The following is a 21,582-nucleotide window of genomic DNA, read 5'->3' as shown; positions in this document are numbered from 1 at the left end:
TTTCAAAAATGCCTTTTAGAATCAAGTTTGCTTTGTAGTAACAGTTGTTTGACTCAGATGCTTTGTGGGAGAAGGAATTAAATTTTTAGGGAATGATCATGTGCATGTGAAGTTTGTCCCATGATCTTGCATGGGTAAAGCCAAAAATCCCTTTTAAGTCAGGTCTACTAAAGCCTTTTACCAAAAGTCTCCAACAAAGAGAGAAAAAAAACTGAGCTTCTATTATAAATGAGAGATTTGTTCATGAATAAATGATGTTATGAATAAATGAATGAACTATTTATTAATTCATTCTATAATTTAGCTCTTGTCTAATGAACATTTAGAATCTCTCTCTAAAATACATTTTTTCTGTCATCAGGCAGTCACTAGAGCTGTATATATCTAAGTCACAGGGTTACATGGCATATCTGATCTGAAGTGTTTTTTAGTTTTGACACATCTATTATAAAATGAATTCTAACAATATACTAGATCCTGAATATAATGGAACTAGACAAACTAAGATAATATTTATTCTATGGCTTCTTTGAAAAGCTTTTAATTCTTTTAACATTTTTAAAAGCCTTGAAATGATTTTCTAAGACTTGATTTGAATACATTCATGCCAGGAACTTCTTTTTCCCCTGTCACTTTCTGAAATGGAGAAGCTGTTTGGAAGAGTGAAGAGGGAATGTACTGGATTTGGAATCAGTAAGGCTTGAATTCCTATCCTTCCCCAGATACTTCCTAGCTAAGAGACCCTGAGAAAGTTGTTAAGCCTCTCTCAACTTCAGGTTCCCCATCTCTAAAATAGGTAAAAATAGCATCCACCTCAAAAATGTAGGATCAAATTACACACACACATATGAAATAGCCATTGAAAACCTATACAATATAGATACAACATAAGTACTTTATAAATGTGAGCTGTTATTATGGGTAGGGGAGCACATTTTTTGTTAATTTTCTATTTCAAAAGCTACAGTAGCTTCAATATTCATTTCATGGTAATCAGGACAACTGTAAAATACTTTACAATATGTTATATTGCCAAAAGGTACCAAAAAGTACAATAAAATGAACACTTCAATTGCTGGAATGACTCAATCAATTATTATATTTCACTCTTAACTAAACAATACAGCTTTGCCCTTTACCCAAACAAAACCCAATGAAATGCAAGAATTCACTTTTATTTTACACAGACCAAATTCCATTAAACATTTCAGTTTAGCTTTAGGACACTTCATCAGACATACACTTTCATAATTATTAAAATTCCTTTGAATTCTTTCTTCATTTTCCTCTTCTGCTGAGTTCTGTTTTGGTGGGGATAGTTTCAATGTAGTAAATTCAAGTGAGTAGGTCAGCAGTGATCCCCTGGCATTCATACAGCCACGTAAAGAGAGTGCTTTCAGAGAAGAAGCCATCACTTTTTCCATGCTACCAAAATTGGTTTTGGATCACTAAATATCATAAAGATCTGATATATTAGGTTTCTCTATGAGAAAAAGAACCTATTTGTGTAAGGGTCTGACTACACTGAGCCAAATTTCCCCAGAGACATACCAGAAATATATCACATTAGTGATCCCTATAGCATTTGAGCTGTCCCCAGGTTTGCAACTCTTCTTTCCCTATGTACATGACCACAACCATTCAAGAAGTGAGCATGTGAGTTGTTGCCACCATCTCAAAGGCCTACAGGGGAGGCTACAGTGGGTAGAAAGAACAGGCTGGATCTGAGGTGCTATGGCATTCACCTAGATCATAGGAAAAGAGAGTGTCATATAGTAACTTTCTATTTTAACTCATTGTTTTTGTACATATGGTCTTGAATGGCCCATGGAAGCTGCCTCTTGAAGCACCACTTCTGGAGCCATAGCTGCTATGAAGGGCACTATTGGTCAACAATTAAGCCCTGTAGCAAGAGCTCTTCCTGTGGAAATGGGGGCTTTGAGTAGCAAAGGGTTCCTGGGGAGTGAAGGGTAGATTATAGACATTCAAGAAATACTTGCCAAAGTACCATCAGAATTGCTTTTACCACCATAAGATAGGAGATGCAAGTGACTCCCCACTCCTGATGACAGAGTAGGGGGAAATATCAAGGAATTATCCAAGGGGAAAATTCAAGGAATCTTAAGTTGGAACTTACCTCATTTTCCCCTCAAGATGATGTTAAAAAGCATTGTTGGGGTCTGTAGTGCCATTTGTTCCAGGTTCTGCAGTCTCAGCACTCTAGTTCAGTTAGGTTCTGAGCTAAAACGCCTCAACACCTAAAGCCCCTTTATAACATAGTTTCTATGGGGAAATGCTTGATTTTGTAAATACTGCCTCCACCAGTGCAAATGGCCACCATCTGTCATTGAAGTTTGCATGAGGTTCAGAATTCCAAAATGCAATATGAAGAAGTCTGGAGCACAAGATAGAGTCAGCAGAGAAAAAGTAGAGCAAGCCAGTTTTATTGAGGGGAAACACATTGTGTGGTCAGGGAAGAGAGACACAGAACAGATCCTCTGGAGACCCAGGTGGAAGCGTCCAAACCAGTAAAGCCTGGTGAATTTTTATAGGGTCCTTATCTGGGTCAAACAAGAGCAGGCATTTGGCAGGGAGGGGGTGGGGAGTGGGAAGCCTGGACCTAGTGGGCAGATCATGGTTTGGGGACTGGTGCTGATTCCTGCCTGGGATAGGAGAAGGGGTGGAGGGGGGTGGTGATGAAGGGGGAAGAGACTCCCGGGGAATTGGTAGTAATTGATATTCAAGTTAATTGTTGGTGGAAAAAAAGGGAGGGGGTTGGCTTTCAGCAATTTCTATAGTCAAGACTTAGAGGATTTGAGCTTCCCCATAAACTTCTTTACCTAGTAGGATGGCAGATGATGATTAAACCATTCAACAAATTAGTGGAAAGTCTTTAAGAGTTACTGCTGTTTAAAAAAAAAAATCCATCAACCTGGGGCCAACTAGGTAGTGCACCTCTCCAAATTTAGCTTGACTGGTCCTTGGACAACACAAATTCCATCAATGAGTCAATGACCAAAGCTTTTCCACATCGTTAGGACCTGCCGGAGTTTTGTGCTCTACTTTGAAACCCAAAGGGCACCTCCAAACCAGCATGAGGCATTGGAGTAGGCCTTTAGGAAAGTCTTTTAGTGTGCTATCTTCATCAATACCTCTAAGCTCCCTTCTAGAGAAAATAGGGGTTTTCTTTTCCTAAAAGAAGGAGATAGAGTGCTGGGCCTGGAGTGAGGAAGACTAGAGTTCAAATCTGGCCTCAGACACTTACTAGCTGTGTGACCCTATTTGCCTAAATTTCTTCATCTATAAAATAGAGACAATAATAACACCTACCTCCCAGGGTTGTTGCAAGGATGAAATGAGATGATCCTTGTAAAGCACTTAGCACAGTGCCTGGTACATAGTAAGCACTATATAGAACTTAGTAGTTTATTATTATTATCATTATTACTATTAATGTTGCCTGACACTATGACTGGAGTATGTGGTATGTGATTATAATAGCATTGTTTAAGAGGAATAAGAATGTCAAAGACCTCTCACTTCAGCTAGCTAAGGCTAAAAGATAGTAGCATCAATCTGTGCTTACATCTAGAATGGTCAGTTGCAATGGTGAGATATATTCAGAGTCCAAAATAAAAGAAGGTTGCTATGGCTACATGAATTGTTCATCCTAGCTCTCACAAGACAATGGGATGACTTCTGTAACTAGAAATGCAAACCCTATAAAACATATCTAGCATAAAATGTCCCTCAAAAATATATTCAATTATAGGGGAAGGGAAAGATATCTTAGGACATAAAGATCCTTGGTGGGAAGACAACTCAGGACACATTGAGAGAGAAAGAAACACAGGTATGTCACAAGATTCCTACTGTGGGGGGAGGAAAGGGAATCAAAGTGGCTGATAACTTGCTATTTTAATTCGTTGTTCTTTTTTAAAATTTATTTTATTTTTAATCTATGGAATAAAACAAATATTTCCATAACATAGTGTGATAAAAAAGATGATTGCACATGAAACTGTGAATCTGTTATGGACAACTTGCTATTTTAAATTAATTTAAATTTAAATTAGTTAATTGTTCTTGCTATTTAGCTAATTCTCTGTTCTTTCTAAACTCACTTGTTTCTAATTGCTAATAAAATATAAGAGCTGTCACGCCCCTGGTCCAACCCTATTTTATGAATCTACATAACAGCACAGAACTTAGACCTAGAAGGGACCTTAGAGCTACTCTAGTCCAACCTTCATATTTTACATATGAGGAAACTGAGGATCAATGACATCCGCAGGCATTAAGTGATAGAGAGAGGATTCAAACCTAGGCCTATGGACTCCAAACCAAAGCTCTTTCTGCCATGGCACATGGATCTATCTGAACTCTCAAGTTATTCTGGACTTTCCCAGTATTCATCGCATTATGTAAATTAACATTATTTCAGTATAGCTAGGTGTGAGAACATGTGAATACTTAATAAAGCATGCTTTCTAATACCTGGAGGCAGCTGGCTGGCAGGGTGGATAGAGGGCCTAGAGTCAGGAAGATGTGAGTTCAAATGTGACTCTTCTATCTGTGTGACCCTGGGCAAGTCATTTAACCTCTGTCTGCCTCAGTTTCCTCACATGCAAAATGGGGATGATAATAGCACCTACCTCACAGAGTTGTGGTGAGGATTAAGTAAGATATTAATAAGTGCTTAGCACAGTGCCTGGCACATAGTGGACACTTGATAAATGTTTGTTTTTTTCCTTCCTTGTAATATCTATTTAATTAACCAGTGCAAGAGCTGATCAAAGAAACAATTTAAGAGAATGACATTCTGAATATTCCCAAATAGGCTTAGCTACTGGACATTATACCCCTGCTGCAAATTTGGCCTTTGAGTCAGAATGGGTAGACAGTTTCCAGTTCTCTGCCTTTATTGCCTTATCTTGTTTCCTGAATTTAAGGATCCTGTTCTGTTGATTGCCAGCAGAACTATCTACTGCATGATGACCACATCTCTGTACCAGGTGCAAGCTGTTTCTTAGTTTCAGGGATAGACACTGAGATCATGTTGCATAGCTCAGCAATGAAGCATGGTTCAGTCTTGAAAGTTGGGGAGGTATTTTTTCCACTTTAGGATTTAACGGAGTGTGCATGGAGGGCTGTGTGTGTGGGATTGTTGTTTTGTTTTCTTTTTACTCCTTTTCTGTTTTAATGGCTCCTGAAAATGACAACATTCTTTGCCCTCAGGTTTTGGAACTGTGTTCATGTACTGGGCCTGTGCCCGAGTAGTTTGAGAAAGCCTTGGTGAAAAAACAGGTAGCACCAACCACTTAGTTAAAACTATTATCAGAACATTTTGCTTCTTTTATCCTCCCAATTTTCAAAAAAATTTCAAAAAGTATTTACATTTTCATGTAGCCTGGGCCATTTGCAAACTGAGGACAATAGCACATACGTGCTCATATAGCAGCTCTAGGACTGACTTTTAACTATTTAGTCCAGGGATTGGCAGACTATGTAAAAATGTTTTTTCATTTTAAAATAAAGTTTTATTATATTTTAGAACATAAAACCCATTCTCCACTTGAGGGACCATACAGAAACAGGCAGTAAATCTGGTCCATGGGTCATAGTTTGCCAACCTGACTAAATTTTAGTCATTCATTTTTTAAACAATTTACTGAGTGTGAAGCACTTCCTAAGGCTAGACTTCCTTGGGGATATAAAGATGAGAGATAACTTATTCTCTCTGCTAAAGGAATTCATAGCCTTTTTTCTAAAAAAAATTGAAACATTTTTTATCTTTTGTAAAAATTGTTAACACGAATGGGAGGTTTCAATATTAAATCATTAATTACATATCTCTCTAGAACTGTGAACTCAAAAAGAAGCTTATAGCTGGTCTTCATAGTAACCTCAGGAGATAGTCAGATTTTTAACAATCTCTAGAAAATAATAACCATATGGTTCCTTTCATATATACAATAGATCCATTATCAATAGGGTATATATACCCCCCCCACTGGTGAAGATGGGACCAGCTATCTTACCCTTTCTTAACTTACAGGTGTGAGAAATTAGGACAAAATTGACTAATTACATGACTGTTTGAAAATGTCTTATGTGTAGTATCATATAGGTGAAGCATCCAGATGATTCCATTTCTTCATAGTACTGGGAATTATGAAGATATTCTCAAAAGAAAAAAGCATCAGACCTTAGATATACAGTAGAGTCCATGCTACTAAGAGGTGAAGTATTAATAATGAAAGTTGCTTTGAAGTATATTTTTAAAAATATGCTCAAAGATATATTTACATAAGCCAGATACCTCCTTAAAAGCACCTAAATTTCTATAGGTTCTTATACAAGCAAGCATTAAGGAATTGTTTGAGAAAATCTTAGCACTTAAAATCAAATTATATTGAAGTTATTCAGGCACAATTTAAAAGATAAGAGTATTTGGGTCAATGGTTTTTTTTTTTCCTTCTTATTTTCACTCTTCATACACAAATGTTGACCTCAATACAGACTTTTTTTTAGGGAAGGAAAGAGATTGTGCTATGATTTAACAGTTGTTCAATCATGTCCGACTCTTTGTATGACCCTGTGGGCCATACTATCAGTGGGTTTTTCTTGGCAGACATACTGGAGCAGTTTGTCATTTCCTTCTCCAGTGGTTTAAGGCAAACAGAGGTTAAGTGACTTTTCCAGAGTCACACAGCTACTAAGTGTCTGAGGCCATATTTGAACTCAGGTTTTCTTGACTCTAGGCCCAATGTTCTATCCACTGAGCCACCTAGCTACCTAAGGGATTTCTCAACTTACCTTCCTACTCCTCTACACAGAAAATTTCTGGGTGGTTATGACAGATCTGGTTACAAATTGAAAATTTTTAGACAAACTAGTTGACATCCGGGCAGTTAAACCACATCTGGCAGTATCATAAACCAAAGTTCACCAATTTCATATAAAATACACTTGATAAGTTATATTTTAATCCAATAAAGCCATAATAAAGGAAAATATTTTTGTAGTTATATTTATTGAGTATAGACAACATAGCTAAAACCAACATTGTTTGTAAAGTAGGAAATTTTAAAGCATAGCTTGGTTTATTTTCACTTGGTAATCTCATCAGCTTCCATGGGTTTAATTACTATTTCTATGCTGATGATTCTCAAATCTCTCTATCCTGCCCTAATTTCTCTACTGATCTCCAATCTCATATGTCCTACTGTATTTCAGATTTCTCAAACTGGATGTGAAATAGAGATCTTAAACTCAACATGTCCAACATCAAACTCGTTATCTTTCTTCCTAAATCTAACCATCCTTCCTAACTCTACCATCCTTCTAGTCTCTTAGGCTCAAAACCAAGATGTCATTCTTGACTTCTCATTATCTCTCACCCCCCATATCCAATCTGTTGCCAAGGTCTGTCTATTTTACCTTTACCTATCTCTTGAATATAGCTCCTTCTCTCCTCTGACATTACCACCACTCTAGTACAGATCCTCATCACCTCACACCTGGACTATTGCAACAACTGCCCACCCCAAGTCTCTCCCAGCTTAAATCCATCCTCCATTCAGCTGCCAAAGTAATTTTCCTAAAGCACAGGTCCAACCTTGTCACCTCTATTCAATAAATTCCATTGGCTCCCAATCGACTTTGGGATCAAATAAAAATTCCTCTGTTTGTTGTTTAAAGCCCTTCAGAATCTGGCCCCTTCCTATTTAGTGACACTGGTCTCCTTGTTGTTCCATGAACAGGACACTCCATCTCTCCACTATGGGCTTTTTCACTAGCTGTCTCCCATGACTGGAATGTTCTTCCTCCTCATCTCCACCTCCCAGTTTCCCTGGCTTCTTTTAAATCCAAAACTAAACTCCTTTCTTCTGCAGGAAATCTTCCCCAATTCTTATAATTCTAGTGCCTCCCTTCTCTTATTTATTTCCTATTCATCCTATGTATACCTTGATTGGACATATTGGTTTGCTTTTCATCTCCTTGCCCCAGCCCCCTCTTCTTAGATTATGGGCTCTTTGAGGGTAGGGATTGTCTTTTGACTCGTTGTATCCCCCAGCACTTAGTACAGTGCTTGGCACATATTAGGTGCTTAATAAATGTTTAGTTTCCTCATCTGTAACATGAGGGTAGGGAAGAGTTAGATTAAATGAACCCTTCCAGCCCTAAAAGTCAGTGACATTTCTAAGACTAATTTAGCCAAATAATTGCAGAATAAATTAGAAATCAACCTGTGATTTGAACTGAAATTACTGAGTTTTTAATTCACTGGCCACAGGGAGAATTTATTTAACTCAGTACTAGACAGATTCTATACCAATTTCATCGTGGTGCTCTGGATTACTCTCATCTCTAGAGCAGATGTGTATTTTGTTGTTCCTACTCTTGCAAGGTTCAGTATTGCAGAAACTTGATGAAGAGTTGGAAGGTAGAAATCACTGAGTGCAGGTAGGCCTCCCAGGGTCATCCCTTTGCTGCTTCAGGCTAAGTTCCTTAGCTGTTAGGTACTAGTATGGGAAAGGAGAAAAAGAGAAGGGTCGGTTCAGGTCAAGTGCAGAAGAGTTTTTTTCCTGTTCCATGAAATACCTGGCTAGATGTGCTTAGACCCTCTTCTGAAATATGCCTCTGTACTACCTTTTTCTTCTTCCTTTCCTTATGAACCTTTTTGCTTTTTTTTTTCCCTCTCTCTTGAAAGCAGAAAAGTTTCCTTGGCTGCCAAAATTAAAGGCTGGTGCCCAGAGATTGGGAAGCCCTAACTTAACCACGGAATATATTTCACACAGGAGGTAAGGAGGCAGACACTTGCAAAACAAGCAGGAAAGGATCTAGAGACCCAGTTAGAAAGTCTTCTGAATGAAGTTAGGTAAATATGTTCTGGTCCAGAAGGTTTTCCAAGCAACAGTCGCTTCTAGTTCAGATAGCTAAAAAAAGGAAGGAGGGTGGGGGTTAGAGAATATGGATTGGGAGCAAGGAAAAAAATGAGAAACAAAATTTCCTAAAATGACACCTCTAAGCTAGGCTTTCTTGCTCTTCTAACATAAAATGGACTGTTTGGCCTCTTGCCCATCAGGTAGAAAACCTACACACAAACTACTATTCCTTGGGGAAAAGACCATAATCTTAGCCATCAGGTTTTGAAAAGGACCTTGTGAGATTTGAAAGAGGTCACATGAAAGGAGTGCAATTTCAATCCTGTTGGGGGGGACACAGAGGGGGACAGAAGGGGAGCTGGAGCATGCTTGGAGTATCTCCAATTTGGCGTAGGCATAGTGTTCTAAAAGTACCAGATCCACTGGAACAAGGCTTGATATATTTTTAAATTACCTTATTAAATAAAATGACACCTATGCTAAACTTTGGGTGCGTGTATAAAAATGTAAGCATTACTTAAACTAGTTTTACAAATGCTAGGAAATTATTGGAAGTATTTCCATTTGTAAACCTTAACATTATATAAATGCTACATATCAAAATTGTTATTTTTATTTTACTATTTTTAGAGGAGTATTTACTATTTTCACTTGATCAACTTTTTGGCATTTGCAAAATTAAATCAGAATATACTAAAACAGAAGTGAACAATTACATAACAACCCCTGCAGGGGAATGGGAGTATCCCACAGGAAAAAAATAGTTCTTCCATTAGGTCCTGAACTTCAGTAAAAGGGGGAATACTTCAGTCGGATCAGACAAGACAATACAGGGAGTTGTGGAGACTCTTCTTGGAAACCAACATAAATCCTGTGTTGGGTATTGGGAGTTGAAAAGTGCCAGCTGATTGTAATTGTAGAGCCAAACTAAATGAATGTAAATGTAGAGGGTGGGAGATTTCCTTACCCTTCCTTTGTATATCCCATGGCCCCTAGCAGGGTACCAGTGTTCTGTATGCTCTCTGTAAATGCTACTTACTGGTTAGATTATATTGGATGGGGTGAAAGAAGACACAATCTATCTAGGTCGTCAACTTTTCTAATAAAGGTAAGTTCCTTTTTATTTATTGATTCCTTATGATGTACTTAGTGAATTTAAAAGAGTTGGTTAAGTAACAGTGAAAGTTCTCTTTCTAGTGAGTTAAAATAATAGGGAAGGTGGGGATGCGGTGTGGGCGTTAACTCCAATTAGTATAAGACTTCAGTGAGTCATCCACTGAATGCTAAATAAATAGTTGATTTACAGCACCATTTTTCTGTTAAAACATTTGGCACATAAGAAGGAGAAATAAAAGAAAAAAGGCTATGAAAACAGAAGAAAACATACTAGGAAGAGGGAGAATTTTATAGCTGTGTTCTACTGGGTTGGAAACACATAGAGAAACAAGGTAAAAATATGGGGGGGGGAGTGAATGGTGTGAGTAATAACCCCCCAAAAGATACAGAATTATAAATATGAATATACTGATCCAAGATCCCGAGCAGTGGAGAGATAACTAGTCTAAATAGGTAGAATTAAGAGGGAATTTTGATTTTTTTTTAAAGCACCAGATTGCAGAGCTAGAGCCGGACACAACCTCAGGTGCCGTCTAAGTCCAACCTGCTCCTTTTCCTAATCCACCAATTAAGAAGCATTGACAAGCACCTTCTTTGGATCAACTGCTCTTCCAGATACTGGAGATATAAAGATAAAATCTAAGCAGATGAAAAAAATGAGCTGGAGGGAATTTCAGGTGACTTGCCCAAGGTCATTCAATATACATTAGTGCCTGCCCTGTTCTTAGCCCTGTGTTATGAATTAAGAAATGAAATTAAGATAAGACCTTGTCCCTGTTCTAGAGTTTTCTGTACAACAAATTTACACAAATAAGAAGAGTAATGTACATCTACAGAGGAATCAAACAAAGTACTGCATCCTACATTTGGTGCCTCATTTTCCTCTTCACCCTCTGAGATTGAAAGCACCAGGATGTACTGGACAAAGTTCTCATAAAGGAATAATTAAAGCAAAAAACGAACACTTTCCTTTAAAAGGGAAGGGGTTAATGTTTTTAAATGCTGTTAATATTGTAAAAAAACTGCAAAACAAAAAATGTAGTTTGGGGTTGGAGAAGGCATGGTTGTAAATCTCCACAGGTCTTTTAAGTGTCAAGAGGAAAAAGGCTGGTTTCTAGAAATGGCTTTTTAGATGCCTGAAAAAGAAATTAAGTTTTAATCACTGAAAATGAACAAAACATGGCTGACAATATCTTGCATTCATCCAACTGGAGAACAAGATTATTGGTTGGGAAGGCAGAATTTCTCATAAACTCAATAAGGAACCCAACCCAGATATAATCAGGTCAAATCTACATATTCTGGCCATAAGTTAAGTGATTACTAAAGAATGGGTTTATTATCCCAAGAAAGTAGAAGTTATATTTTCCTTGACCCAGTAACTACAAAACTTGTAAACTGGAGATAGTTAAAAGCTATGACGTACTATCTATCAGATGAAAGAATTCTCTTTCAACATGCAAGTTATATTTGAAACAATTTAACCTTCATCATAGGCTATCTTAAGTTGTGTTTTTTGGTTCAAAAAAAAATGATCCCATAACTGATAAAATAGTTGCTGTTCTTCAGTCATAGCCCATTTGGGGTTTTCCTTGGCAAAGATACTGGAGTGGTTTGCCATTTCCTTCTCCAACTCATTTTACAGATGAGGAAACTGAGGCAAATAGGCTTAAGTGACTTGCCCAGGGTCACAAAGCTAGTAAGCATCTGAAGTCAAATTTGAACACTGGTCTTCCTGATTCCAGGCTCAGTGCTCTATCCACTGCATCACCTCTTCTTATTATTAGAAATTGAATAACAAAGCATACCTTCTCAGAATTCTGGAATTGAATTTTAATTATCAACAATAGCAACTAATGGCCTACGCCCCAGTTCTTTCACTAACAGATTTTGACTTCAGTTGAAAGCAAATAGACTATTAGTTGACTCAATGCCAGTAATTGTCTAAAAATTTCTAAAGAGTAAGATTTTAGAAGAATTTAAATCTGATTAAAAGCTTAAAGCAAAAATAAAACTACAAGAAAAATTTCTAGTCATTCTTGAAAAGTGAGCTTAGCAACTATGAGGTGTTGTTGTTGCTTTTTAAACCCACAAGTTCTAAGGTTTGGTTTTGCTTGTTCAGTTCAATATTACAGTCTTAATTTATTTTCTTGTAGAATTTCCAAATTCTACAAACTCAGGTCATGAAAACTGGCATGGTTTGGGTGACAGGAGGTGACTGGGAGTCACTAATGTAGTTCCAGTTATTTAAAACACAAACCTGATGCCTGGCTGCATTAAAGGAAATATGACTATGATAAGGAAGTGCCAAGAAGCCTGTCAGAATATTGGTCAGACCTTTATTAAATGAGTCTGACTAGTTACTGTCTCCACATTCTGAAAATGAGGTGGGAGAATTGAAAAATTTTCAGAGGAATAACCTATGATAAAAGTTAAATTTTGTCAGTATAAAGCCTGGAGAGAAGACTCAACTATTTTCAAGTACATAAAAGGCAATTTTGAAAAAGAATGTAGGTCAGTTTTTCCATCTGTGTAGAGGACTAAGTAAAAAGATGTAGGCTCTAACCAACTCATTATTGATATAATTTAACACACAGAAAAGTTTTAACTCATGAGGGACATAAAATAATAAGTAACATTTAGATGTTGCATTAATATTATTTTAAATGTCTTCATGCATAGTATCTCAATTGAAATTTCATATAACCCTGTGAGGTAGGCACCATTATTATTCCCATTTTACAACCCCCTACTACAGAACCTCATCTCCACCCCCCCCAACAACTCCCCTATATTCTGTTGGACTGGCTGTGGGGCCATGTCCAATACTGAAACACTATATTTTTGTCTTAGGAATGGGGGCCAGAAACACAGTAATTTTTCTTTTACATTGGTCCCCTTAGTCAGTTGACCAACAGAATTCAGTAGACTAGAGAGACCCAGTGCTTCATTTACTTGTCCTCCAATTTAAGATTGGGAAAATGAATAAGAATGATATTTCAGAACCTCAAATGCAGAATAATTCTCATATTTTCAAACCAACTTGTAATCATGATTTGCCTTTCTTTAATGCAGTAATAACTCAGGTCCCAAAGTAGATTCCTAAGACATGTTAAACTCAACATGTCCAAAATGGAATTCATCATTTCTACCCCCAACCCCCCCCCCCCACACCACCCCCTTCTCCTGCAAAACCCTCCCTTGGAATTTCCCTGCTACTGTTGAGGCCACCACCATGCTCCAGGTCAACCAGGCTCAAAACCAGGTGTCAGCCTCAACTCCTCACCCTTAACCCCTATATCCAATCTATTATCAAATTTTGTCCATTCTTCCTTCATAACATCTCTCCTGTACACCCCCTTCTCTCCTCTGACACTGACACTAGCCTGGCACAGACCCTTACTCTGCCCCTGAACTATTGCAATAGTCTGCCTGTTGACTCTTTGCCCCAAGTCTCTTCCCATTCTTGTCCATCTTCCATTCAGCTGTCCATGTGATCTTCCTAAAATCTTACCATGTCAGAATCTTACCCTACCCCCAACCATTCAATAAATTCCATTGACTTTTTATCACCTCCAGGATCAAATACAAAATCCTCTTTCATTCAAAGTCCTTCATAACCTATCCTACTCTCAACCTTTCCAGTCTTCTTATATCTTATTCACCCTGTGTATTCTGTGATCCAGTGACCCTGGATCCCTTGATGTTCCATGAGACATGAGCACATGTCTATGCTTGGACTCTGAGAATTTTCATTGGGTATCCCCAGCCTGGAATTCTCATCACTGTCTCCTGACTTCCCTGGCTTCCTTTAAGCCTTCCCTAATATCTCATCTACAAGAAGCCTTTCCTGATCCCCCTTGCCATTCTTTCTATCCCTATTGCCTAACACAGTGCCTGGTAATTGGTAGGTGATTTTAAATGTATTTTGACTTTTTCACTGACTGATTGGCCTCAGTGTCCTTGAATGTCAGTTAGAAGGGACCTCAGGGGTCATCTGGCCCAAACCATATCTGAAAAAAAAATCCTGCTGACTCCCTAACCTGCAATGTAACTGACGAGCTGTCATCTAGCCTTGGCTTGAAAATCTTCAGTGAGGAAGTCACCCACTACCTCTACAATCAACCTATTGCCCTTTTGGTCACATCTAGTTATTCTGAAATCTTAGGAAGTCTATTTTTTCTTCTTCCCTTTATAAGAAGCCTAAATCTGCCTCCCCGCAACTTCTACTTACTTCCTTCTTCTGGGGCAAAGCAGAACAATTCTCCTTGGAGATATCACTATTTTACCCACTCCAATGTAAATTCCTTGCTGACAGGGATTGGATTTTAATTTTATTTTATCTTTAATTTTATTTTTATGCAAGACAAGTGGTCTTGCATATTGTAGGACTTCATACACTGGATTATTGAAGTGTTCCTCCCCTCCCCCACCTGAATCTAAACCTTTACAATTCCTTCAACCAATTGTCCCCATGTCATGATCTCATTCATTTATATTAATCAAATTATTGGCTAATTCCCAAATTATCTCTTCAAATTTTGAAATCTAGATCACAGTCTAAGATAAATATCTCATTTTTTCCCTCACAATGACAATGGTAGGTGAACTCAGATTTTCCTGACTCCTGGACCATTACTTTATCCATTGTGCCACCAAAACATAATAATTTGCAACCTTACTCCCAGGCACTTGATTCTAATCCTTCATTTTATTGTGAAGATATCTGTAGGTTCTTGAAGGCTGGGCCAGTGGGAGTCTTAGAATGTCCTAGAAGGAGTTCATTTAGAGTCCAGACTTGGTTCTGAATCCTTTCTTAGATGAAAAGCCTTCCTTAGATTAGATATTTAACATTTTGAGTAGGTAATTTAACTTCACTGGACTCAGTTTCTTCTCATGCAAACTGGGGGTATTGGATTAAGTTCCCTTTGACCTCTAAATCCTATCCTAGATAAGGCTACTAAATAAGAAAGTAACTTTCCTTTCTAAAGATCACAATTCAAAATAGACCATCCATCTAAGCAAGAGGCTGCGCCCTGGTAGGATCAGAGATCCCTTCCAGATATAAATCTTAGATTCTTAGAGTTGCTCTAGTCCAAATTCCTCATTTTATAGATGAGGAAATTTAGACTCCCTAAGAAATCAAAGGACTTGCCCTAAGGTCAAAGAGATATTATGTACCTGAGCACAAATTTGAACCTAGGTCCTCTAGCTCAATAGTCAGTGTTTTCCTAATAAACTACACTGCCTACATGAATGAAAGCATGGCTCTGCTTAAAATATTGGAGGAAAGTCCAGAAGCTCACTTACTCCTACACATCACATACTGGAAGTACCCTATGGCCTCTCCCTCTGATTACCTGGATATTCCCAGAACCTCCATTTTAAGGTAGATGCTCAAGCCAAGTGTATTCATTCATCTCCAGGTGGTACTCCTGACTGGCCTTCTTTCTCTATTATGAACCCACGATGAATATCTTTTCTTCCTCTCCCCCTCTCCTTTTCCTTTCCCTCTTAAGTTTTGTCTTCCTTCATTAGAGTATAAACTCCTTGAGGGTGTCTGGCACTTTGTAAGAGACTAATAATTGGTTGTTGATTTGGATTGGTAGTGATTAGCAAATGCTATTTTTTTTGCTGTCAGCCCCTACCTTGGGGTTTTGGAGAATAAAATATGTGATAGGCTTTTTGGTCCTTAGAGGAAAGATTTAGTATCTTTAGTAGGATAGTTTGCTGTTTAGTCATTTTTCAGTCATGTCCTAATCTTTGTGACACCATTTTGGAGTTTTCTTGGCAAAGACACTGGAGTAGTTTGTCATTTTCTTCTCCAGTCCATTTTACAGATGAGAAAACTGAGGCAAACAGGGTTAAGTGTCTTAGGGTCACACACAGCTAGTCAGTGTTGGAGGCTGGATTGGAATTCTGGTCTTTCTGACTCTACGCACTGTGCTCTATCCAATGAGCCATTATGCTATTGTTAATTTGGAGAATCTTCTTTCAGTCCATGCCCTGAAGTTTCACAGAATATATGTATATATAGATATAGATATAGATATAGATATACATACAAGCATTCATTAAGCACTTACTATGTATTAAGCCCTGAGCTAAGTGCTGATGATGCAGACTGTAGAAAACACAATACCTGACCTAAAGGAGCTCACATTCTAAAAAGGGGAGGCAGGAGGGGGACAACAAGAACAACTAAGTACATTCAAGATATGGGAGATAAAAGTGGGAAACTGAAGGGTCAAAGGGCTAGATGCTGGCTACCTGAAAAAGATTCTTGCAGAAAGTGGGATTTGAGCTGAGTATTAAAGGAAGCCAGAAAAGGGGGTGGGGGGTGAGGAGGGACGGCATTCTTGGCACAGGGGACAAATTACCTTAGACTCCAAAACTGAGCCACTGGGCACTGCAGTTTGACAAATTGAAAATGGTATAAAAATAAAGGGGAACCTTTAAAGTGAAATTATCATCTGAAATCATTGTGTTTTGTTTTATAAATTTGATGGTTAGCACACTGTTTTTCTATTACAATGGTTTTTTGGTTTTTGCCTTCTAGAGGTTAAAAAAGTGAAGTTTGGTGAGAGTGTTATGTATCACTGCCCTTGCAGTATTATTATTTTTCTTTGTTTTGAAAAGGGAGGTTTCTCAGCTATCTAAATTTTTAGTTTTTCAAAAACATTAGCAGTTACATCTAGAAAAGGATCAGTTCTCTGTCCTAACTGGCATTCTGAAGTTAATGTTCAAGCTTTTGGAAAATGTATTACATATATATGCCATCAAGAAAATAGACCTTTGCTCCACTTCCAGCTCTGGGCTCAAAAAGACCAAACTGATAAAAATGTAAATTGTGATTTCTTATGGAAAAAAAAACCATAGACAAAACTGGTTTTGAATTTCTGAGATAACTGTTTAACTTGGTCAGTGTTCCTGGTCTGCATTTACAATGAGGTCTATGTTAGGAAGGAGGGGAAACCTGTTGATACAACTCCTTTTAAATGCTGTGGGTTACAAAACAGCCTTGGAGATAGTGTACATTCTTGTGGAGGGAGGTGTAGCTATGGAGCAGAAAAGCCTTCCCATTCATCCTAAGGAAGCCTGGAGAGAGAACACTTACCTCTTCTAGGGTGAATGAAGCCTAACACACTCCTGAGTAAGTGGATTGATTAGCTCTATAAATAGCTTTGTTGTCAGGGACATAATGCAATGATTTTTCTTCCACAAGTTCACACTCTATTTCCCCAGCAATTGAAGAGTTAAACTAACATTTATTTCTGCTTAAGAGGTAATAAGCTTCCCTCCTTTTTTCTTCCACCAGGGTAGTCAAAACCTTTTTCTTCCTTGGGTTATTGCTACAAAAGAAGTTGCTATTTCTCTCCCCACCCCCCACTCTCTATCAAATTTAGAGACTATGGATCTACCTTATGCTTTACATTGTTTCCTTTACTCTTATTCCTATCTATGTATGTGGATAAATGTAGCTTTTTCACTTTCACTAAAAACAAATTTGCTATGCATGTAAACCCCATTGAATGTATTTTAAAACTAAATCTCAATTGTTTCCAGTACTCATAATCTTTTACATTGTATAAAGTTAGTAACCTTTTTGTCAAGGCACTTTTCATCACAGAAATTCTTAAAGGAAATCCATTTCTTGAAGCTTCCCCCCCCCTTTTTTATTCTTTTAAGTGAGGGATCCTAGTACCTCACAATGTGTTTCAGAAAAATAATTATTGTGAAAATATTAGTGAAATGGAAGTTTAACAGATTAAAGCCGTGTACTGTATGATTGAATTTCATTTTCAATTAATCACATTTTGATCCAGAGAAGTGGTTTTCTGCAGTAATTCTACAGAAATAGATTAAACTATTTGCAGTACCCTGGCAACTTTAAAACAACAAATTATTTAATAAGTAGGCTAAGAATTTATTGATACCATTTCTTAGAAGCTCCATTCTGCTACTTGCCATTTGGATTTTTGGCAAATTTGTTAGAAATCCAGGTTTCTTCCAAGAAGTCTTGTATGGTTGACCTCACTTGACCCTGACTTTTGTCTTTAGCACACCTCTAAGTTTGTTTTGTCCTTGATATACACAATGACATGCATTATAAGCTGGTCACCAATATGCTTGAGTTTGTTTGATCTGAGTTATCCATACTTTCTTGTCGGATTCTTCTTTATAGCGACCATAACATGCATTTGTGAGATGGCTGACTGAGGTGAAGGTAGACTTGGTGGCCATAGAAGAGAATAGCTTTAATTGGCCCATAAGAATATTATAGTTTTAATGCTAGAAAAAACTGGACATGGAGTCAGGTGAAAACTGGTTTGGAATACTGTCCCTGACACTTACTAGCTATGACCTAGGCAAGTACAGATATACCTCATTTTATTACGCTTTGCTTTATTGTGCTTCACAGATACTACAATTTTTTTTTAATAAATTGAAGGTTTGTGGCATCCTTGCATTGAGCAAATCTATCCACACAATTTTTCCAACAGCGTGTGCTCACATCATGTCTCTGTGTCACATTTTGGTAATTCTCACAATATTTCAAACCTTTTTCATTATTATTATATTTGTTATGGTGATCTGTGATCAGTGCTCTTTGACATTACTATTGTAATTGTTTGGGGACACCATAAATTGCGCCCATATATGACAATGAACTTAATCGATAAATGTTGCGTCTGTTTTTACTCTTCCACTGACCTGCCATTCCCTGTCTGTCTCCCTCTGTAGGCCTCCCTCTTGCCTGAGGTACAATAATATTGCAATTAGGCCAGTTAATAACCCTACAATGGCCTCTAAGTGTTCAAGTGAAAGGAAGAGTTAATCAATGCAGCAAACTTCATTGCTTACCTAGAAGAGGTAAGCTGTTATTTTAAGAAATTGCCACAGCTACACCTTCAGCAACCACCACCCTGATCAGTCATCAGTCATCAACACTGAGGCAAGATCCTTCCGCAGCACAATATTACTACTTACTAAAGGCTTGGAAGATGGTTAGCATTTTTTAGCAATAAAGTATTTTTTAATTAAGGCATACACATTGTTTTTTTAGACATAATACTATCGCACACTCAATTGACTATAGTATAGTGTAAACATACCTTTTATATGCATTGGAAACCAAAAAATTCACTGTGACTGGTTTTATTGAGGTAGTCTGGAACCAAACCCACAATGTCTTGAAGGTATGCCGGCAAATGAACGGCAGTTAGCTCTTCTGCAACCAGGAGAAACAATGCCAGTAGTATCTACTTTGCAAGGTTGTTGTTTGAGGATCAAATGAGACAAGTAAGCGATTTGCAAATCTTAAAGTGCTCTTAGTGCTGGCCATTATTATGATCACATTTGACAATCACCCTGGGCAAATCACAAGCCTCTCTGAGCCTCAGTTTCCTATCTTTAAAATGAGGATAATGATGATTGGACTACCAACCTCACCTGGTGATTGTGAGGAAATCTCTTTAAACCTTAAAGCTCTATATGAATGAGTTGTTGATGATGATAATGATAATAATGATAACACACTTATGTGTAATTACTATTTTACTTAGGAGAAAATTGAGGCTGAGAAAGGTTAAGTGCCTTGCTCCAAGGTCAAACAGCAGTTTAGTAGGAGGGCCATTATTCTTAGGCCTAGGTTTTTACCATTATGCCACAATGTCTCTCTAACTTTGTCTTTTAAAAGATTCTTTGATCATTTTATGCATGGAATATGGTGTTTTCCCCAACTAGGGTGAAAAGAAGCAGATCTTTATCTTTGCATTTCCTATGTCAACTAGCAATTTGGGCTCAAAAATGTTTATGAACAGAATAACACCTATCACAGGGTTTTGCACATATCTGGTGTTCAGTAAACTATATTGACTAATAATTGATCAGTTGATGGCACATTAAATGTAAACATTTCAGCCATATCCATGGTAGATTGTGGGTAATTTCAGCAGTACCACTAAATGGCCTGGTTGTAAACCCTTGCCAATTGTGTAGCCTAGGGAATATCACTTAATTCCTTGGCCTTCAGTTTCCTTATCTGTAATTGATAAACACAAAAAAATGGATAAACACAAACTTTAGAAAAGGGATAACTTCTGAGGTTTGTTTGTAGATTTGTGGTTTGACATTTTAAAAACATTTCCTCCCAGAAACAACGTTATAAAGGCCAATTAGATTTTCAGGTCAATTCACAAAAAGCCAATTTAAGCCCATAGCTTTGAGGAACCAAATTGCTAATGGTACTAATGGGTAGGGGCCCAAGTCGAGACCTTTGCCCCTCACCTCAAAAAGAATTTGGGTCCCATTTGTCTGCTAGATTGTCCTTGAACTCTTTTACCTGGTCAAGGAAGTCTAGCAGTCTCCTGAGGCTATAATCCTATCAACTGGTCTTTCTTTATCACCTAAACCCAATCTCCCAATTGTTTGTTACCCTAATCGAACCTAGCCCTCCATGGTCTATTGCTACTTCCCAATCTTGATCCTATCTAGATCCCATTCAACTTCCTAGTCGCTCCCATCAGGAACTTCACTAGACCCTCCAGTCACCCCAGCTTACTGGCCACTCCCATCAAGACACACCTTGTCTCAGACCCTTCCTCCAGTCACCCAAACTACATGGCCACTCCTAGATCCCTCCCATAGTCTTTCTGTATGTAAGATCCAATTAGGGCCTGAGACTCTCTCATGCCCACTCATCCTTTGGAGTGTCACAAATGCTCAAATTCTTAAGATCTGGCCGGTTTGCATTAGAGATACAAATGCTTAGAGATTGCTTGAGAGTTTGGCCATTATGGTGGATCTTTAATAAACCTTGTTTTTGGCTGAAAGAAGGCTTGGGTCGAGCACCCCAAACCTCTAAACCTCAACAGTACTAGCAACTACTCATTTTGTAACACTGTTTTTAATGGGAAAATGGATTTCTGGTGTCTATGTGGAAATGCTAAGTCACGACCTCTACCAGAGGATGTGTTACCTTGAAGGAAGGCAGTTCTCTCTGAGCCAACTCCCTAATGCTGGGGATGAAATTCTGGTGAGGATGGGAGATTGTAGAGTTGGGAGGGACATTATGATTAGCTGCAGGTAAGGAGGGAAAGGATCAAGTTTCATAGGGATGGATTGACGGTGGTTCAGGGAAAGTTCTGGAGTAGCAGCCCCTCCTTCCCCTCCTGGGATAGTGGTGGCAATGGTCAGGTGTTCTTATATATACATCATGTATAAATCAGGTTTAGTAGATTATAAATCAGCATTAGTAGATTTTCTTTTGTATACTACCTGCATATAATGTATTTAGAGAAATGGCTATATCCATATGGATCTCAGTTTTAAAATGGTACAGGGAAGAGATTGACATCTCTTAAATTTAACTCTGACCTTATATTTAACCATCTTTATTGTCAGGAAATACCACTATTATTACCTTATCTAATGTAAATTGCTCATTTTTCATGTCTTTTCTCCTCAGTAGAAAAGACAACTAGTTGCCATCTTCATAAAAATTCCTTCACATGCTATTATTGAAGTCATCATTTGGCCTTTCCAACTTTTGCTCTTCAACTATACTTTCTAA

General features: G+C 37.9%; 1 protein-coding gene across 2 annotated transcripts in view; it reads left to right on the top strand.

The window, feature by feature from the left end:
• The window catches only part of SLC39A10 (solute carrier family 39 member 10), a 135,690-nt gene that overhangs the window by 34,021 nt on the left and 80,087 nt on the right, over positions 1-21,582 (top strand). The window contains exon 1 of one of the 2 annotated variants that reach the window (XM_027866023.1): positions 17,107-17,160. The exons of the other annotated variant lie outside the window; for it this stretch is intronic. Coding sequence (XP_027721824.1) covers positions 17,139-17,160 — 22 coding nt within the window. The 5' untranslated portion in view covers positions 17,107-17,138. Of the gene's footprint in view, positions 1-17,106; positions 17,161-21,582 lie in introns of those variants that run through there. 2 annotated transcript variants of the gene reach the window in all.

Source organism: Vombatus ursinus, unplaced genomic scaffold (assembly GCF_900497805.2).
Source record: "Vombatus ursinus unplaced genomic scaffold, bare-nosed wombat genome assembly UNPS02014779.1, whole genome shotgun sequence".
NCBI lineage: Eukaryota > Metazoa > Chordata > Mammalia > Diprotodontia > Vombatidae > Vombatus > Vombatus ursinus.
Note: the sequence above shows the minus strand (reverse complement) of the source record. Positions and strands in the feature narration are given on the sequence as shown.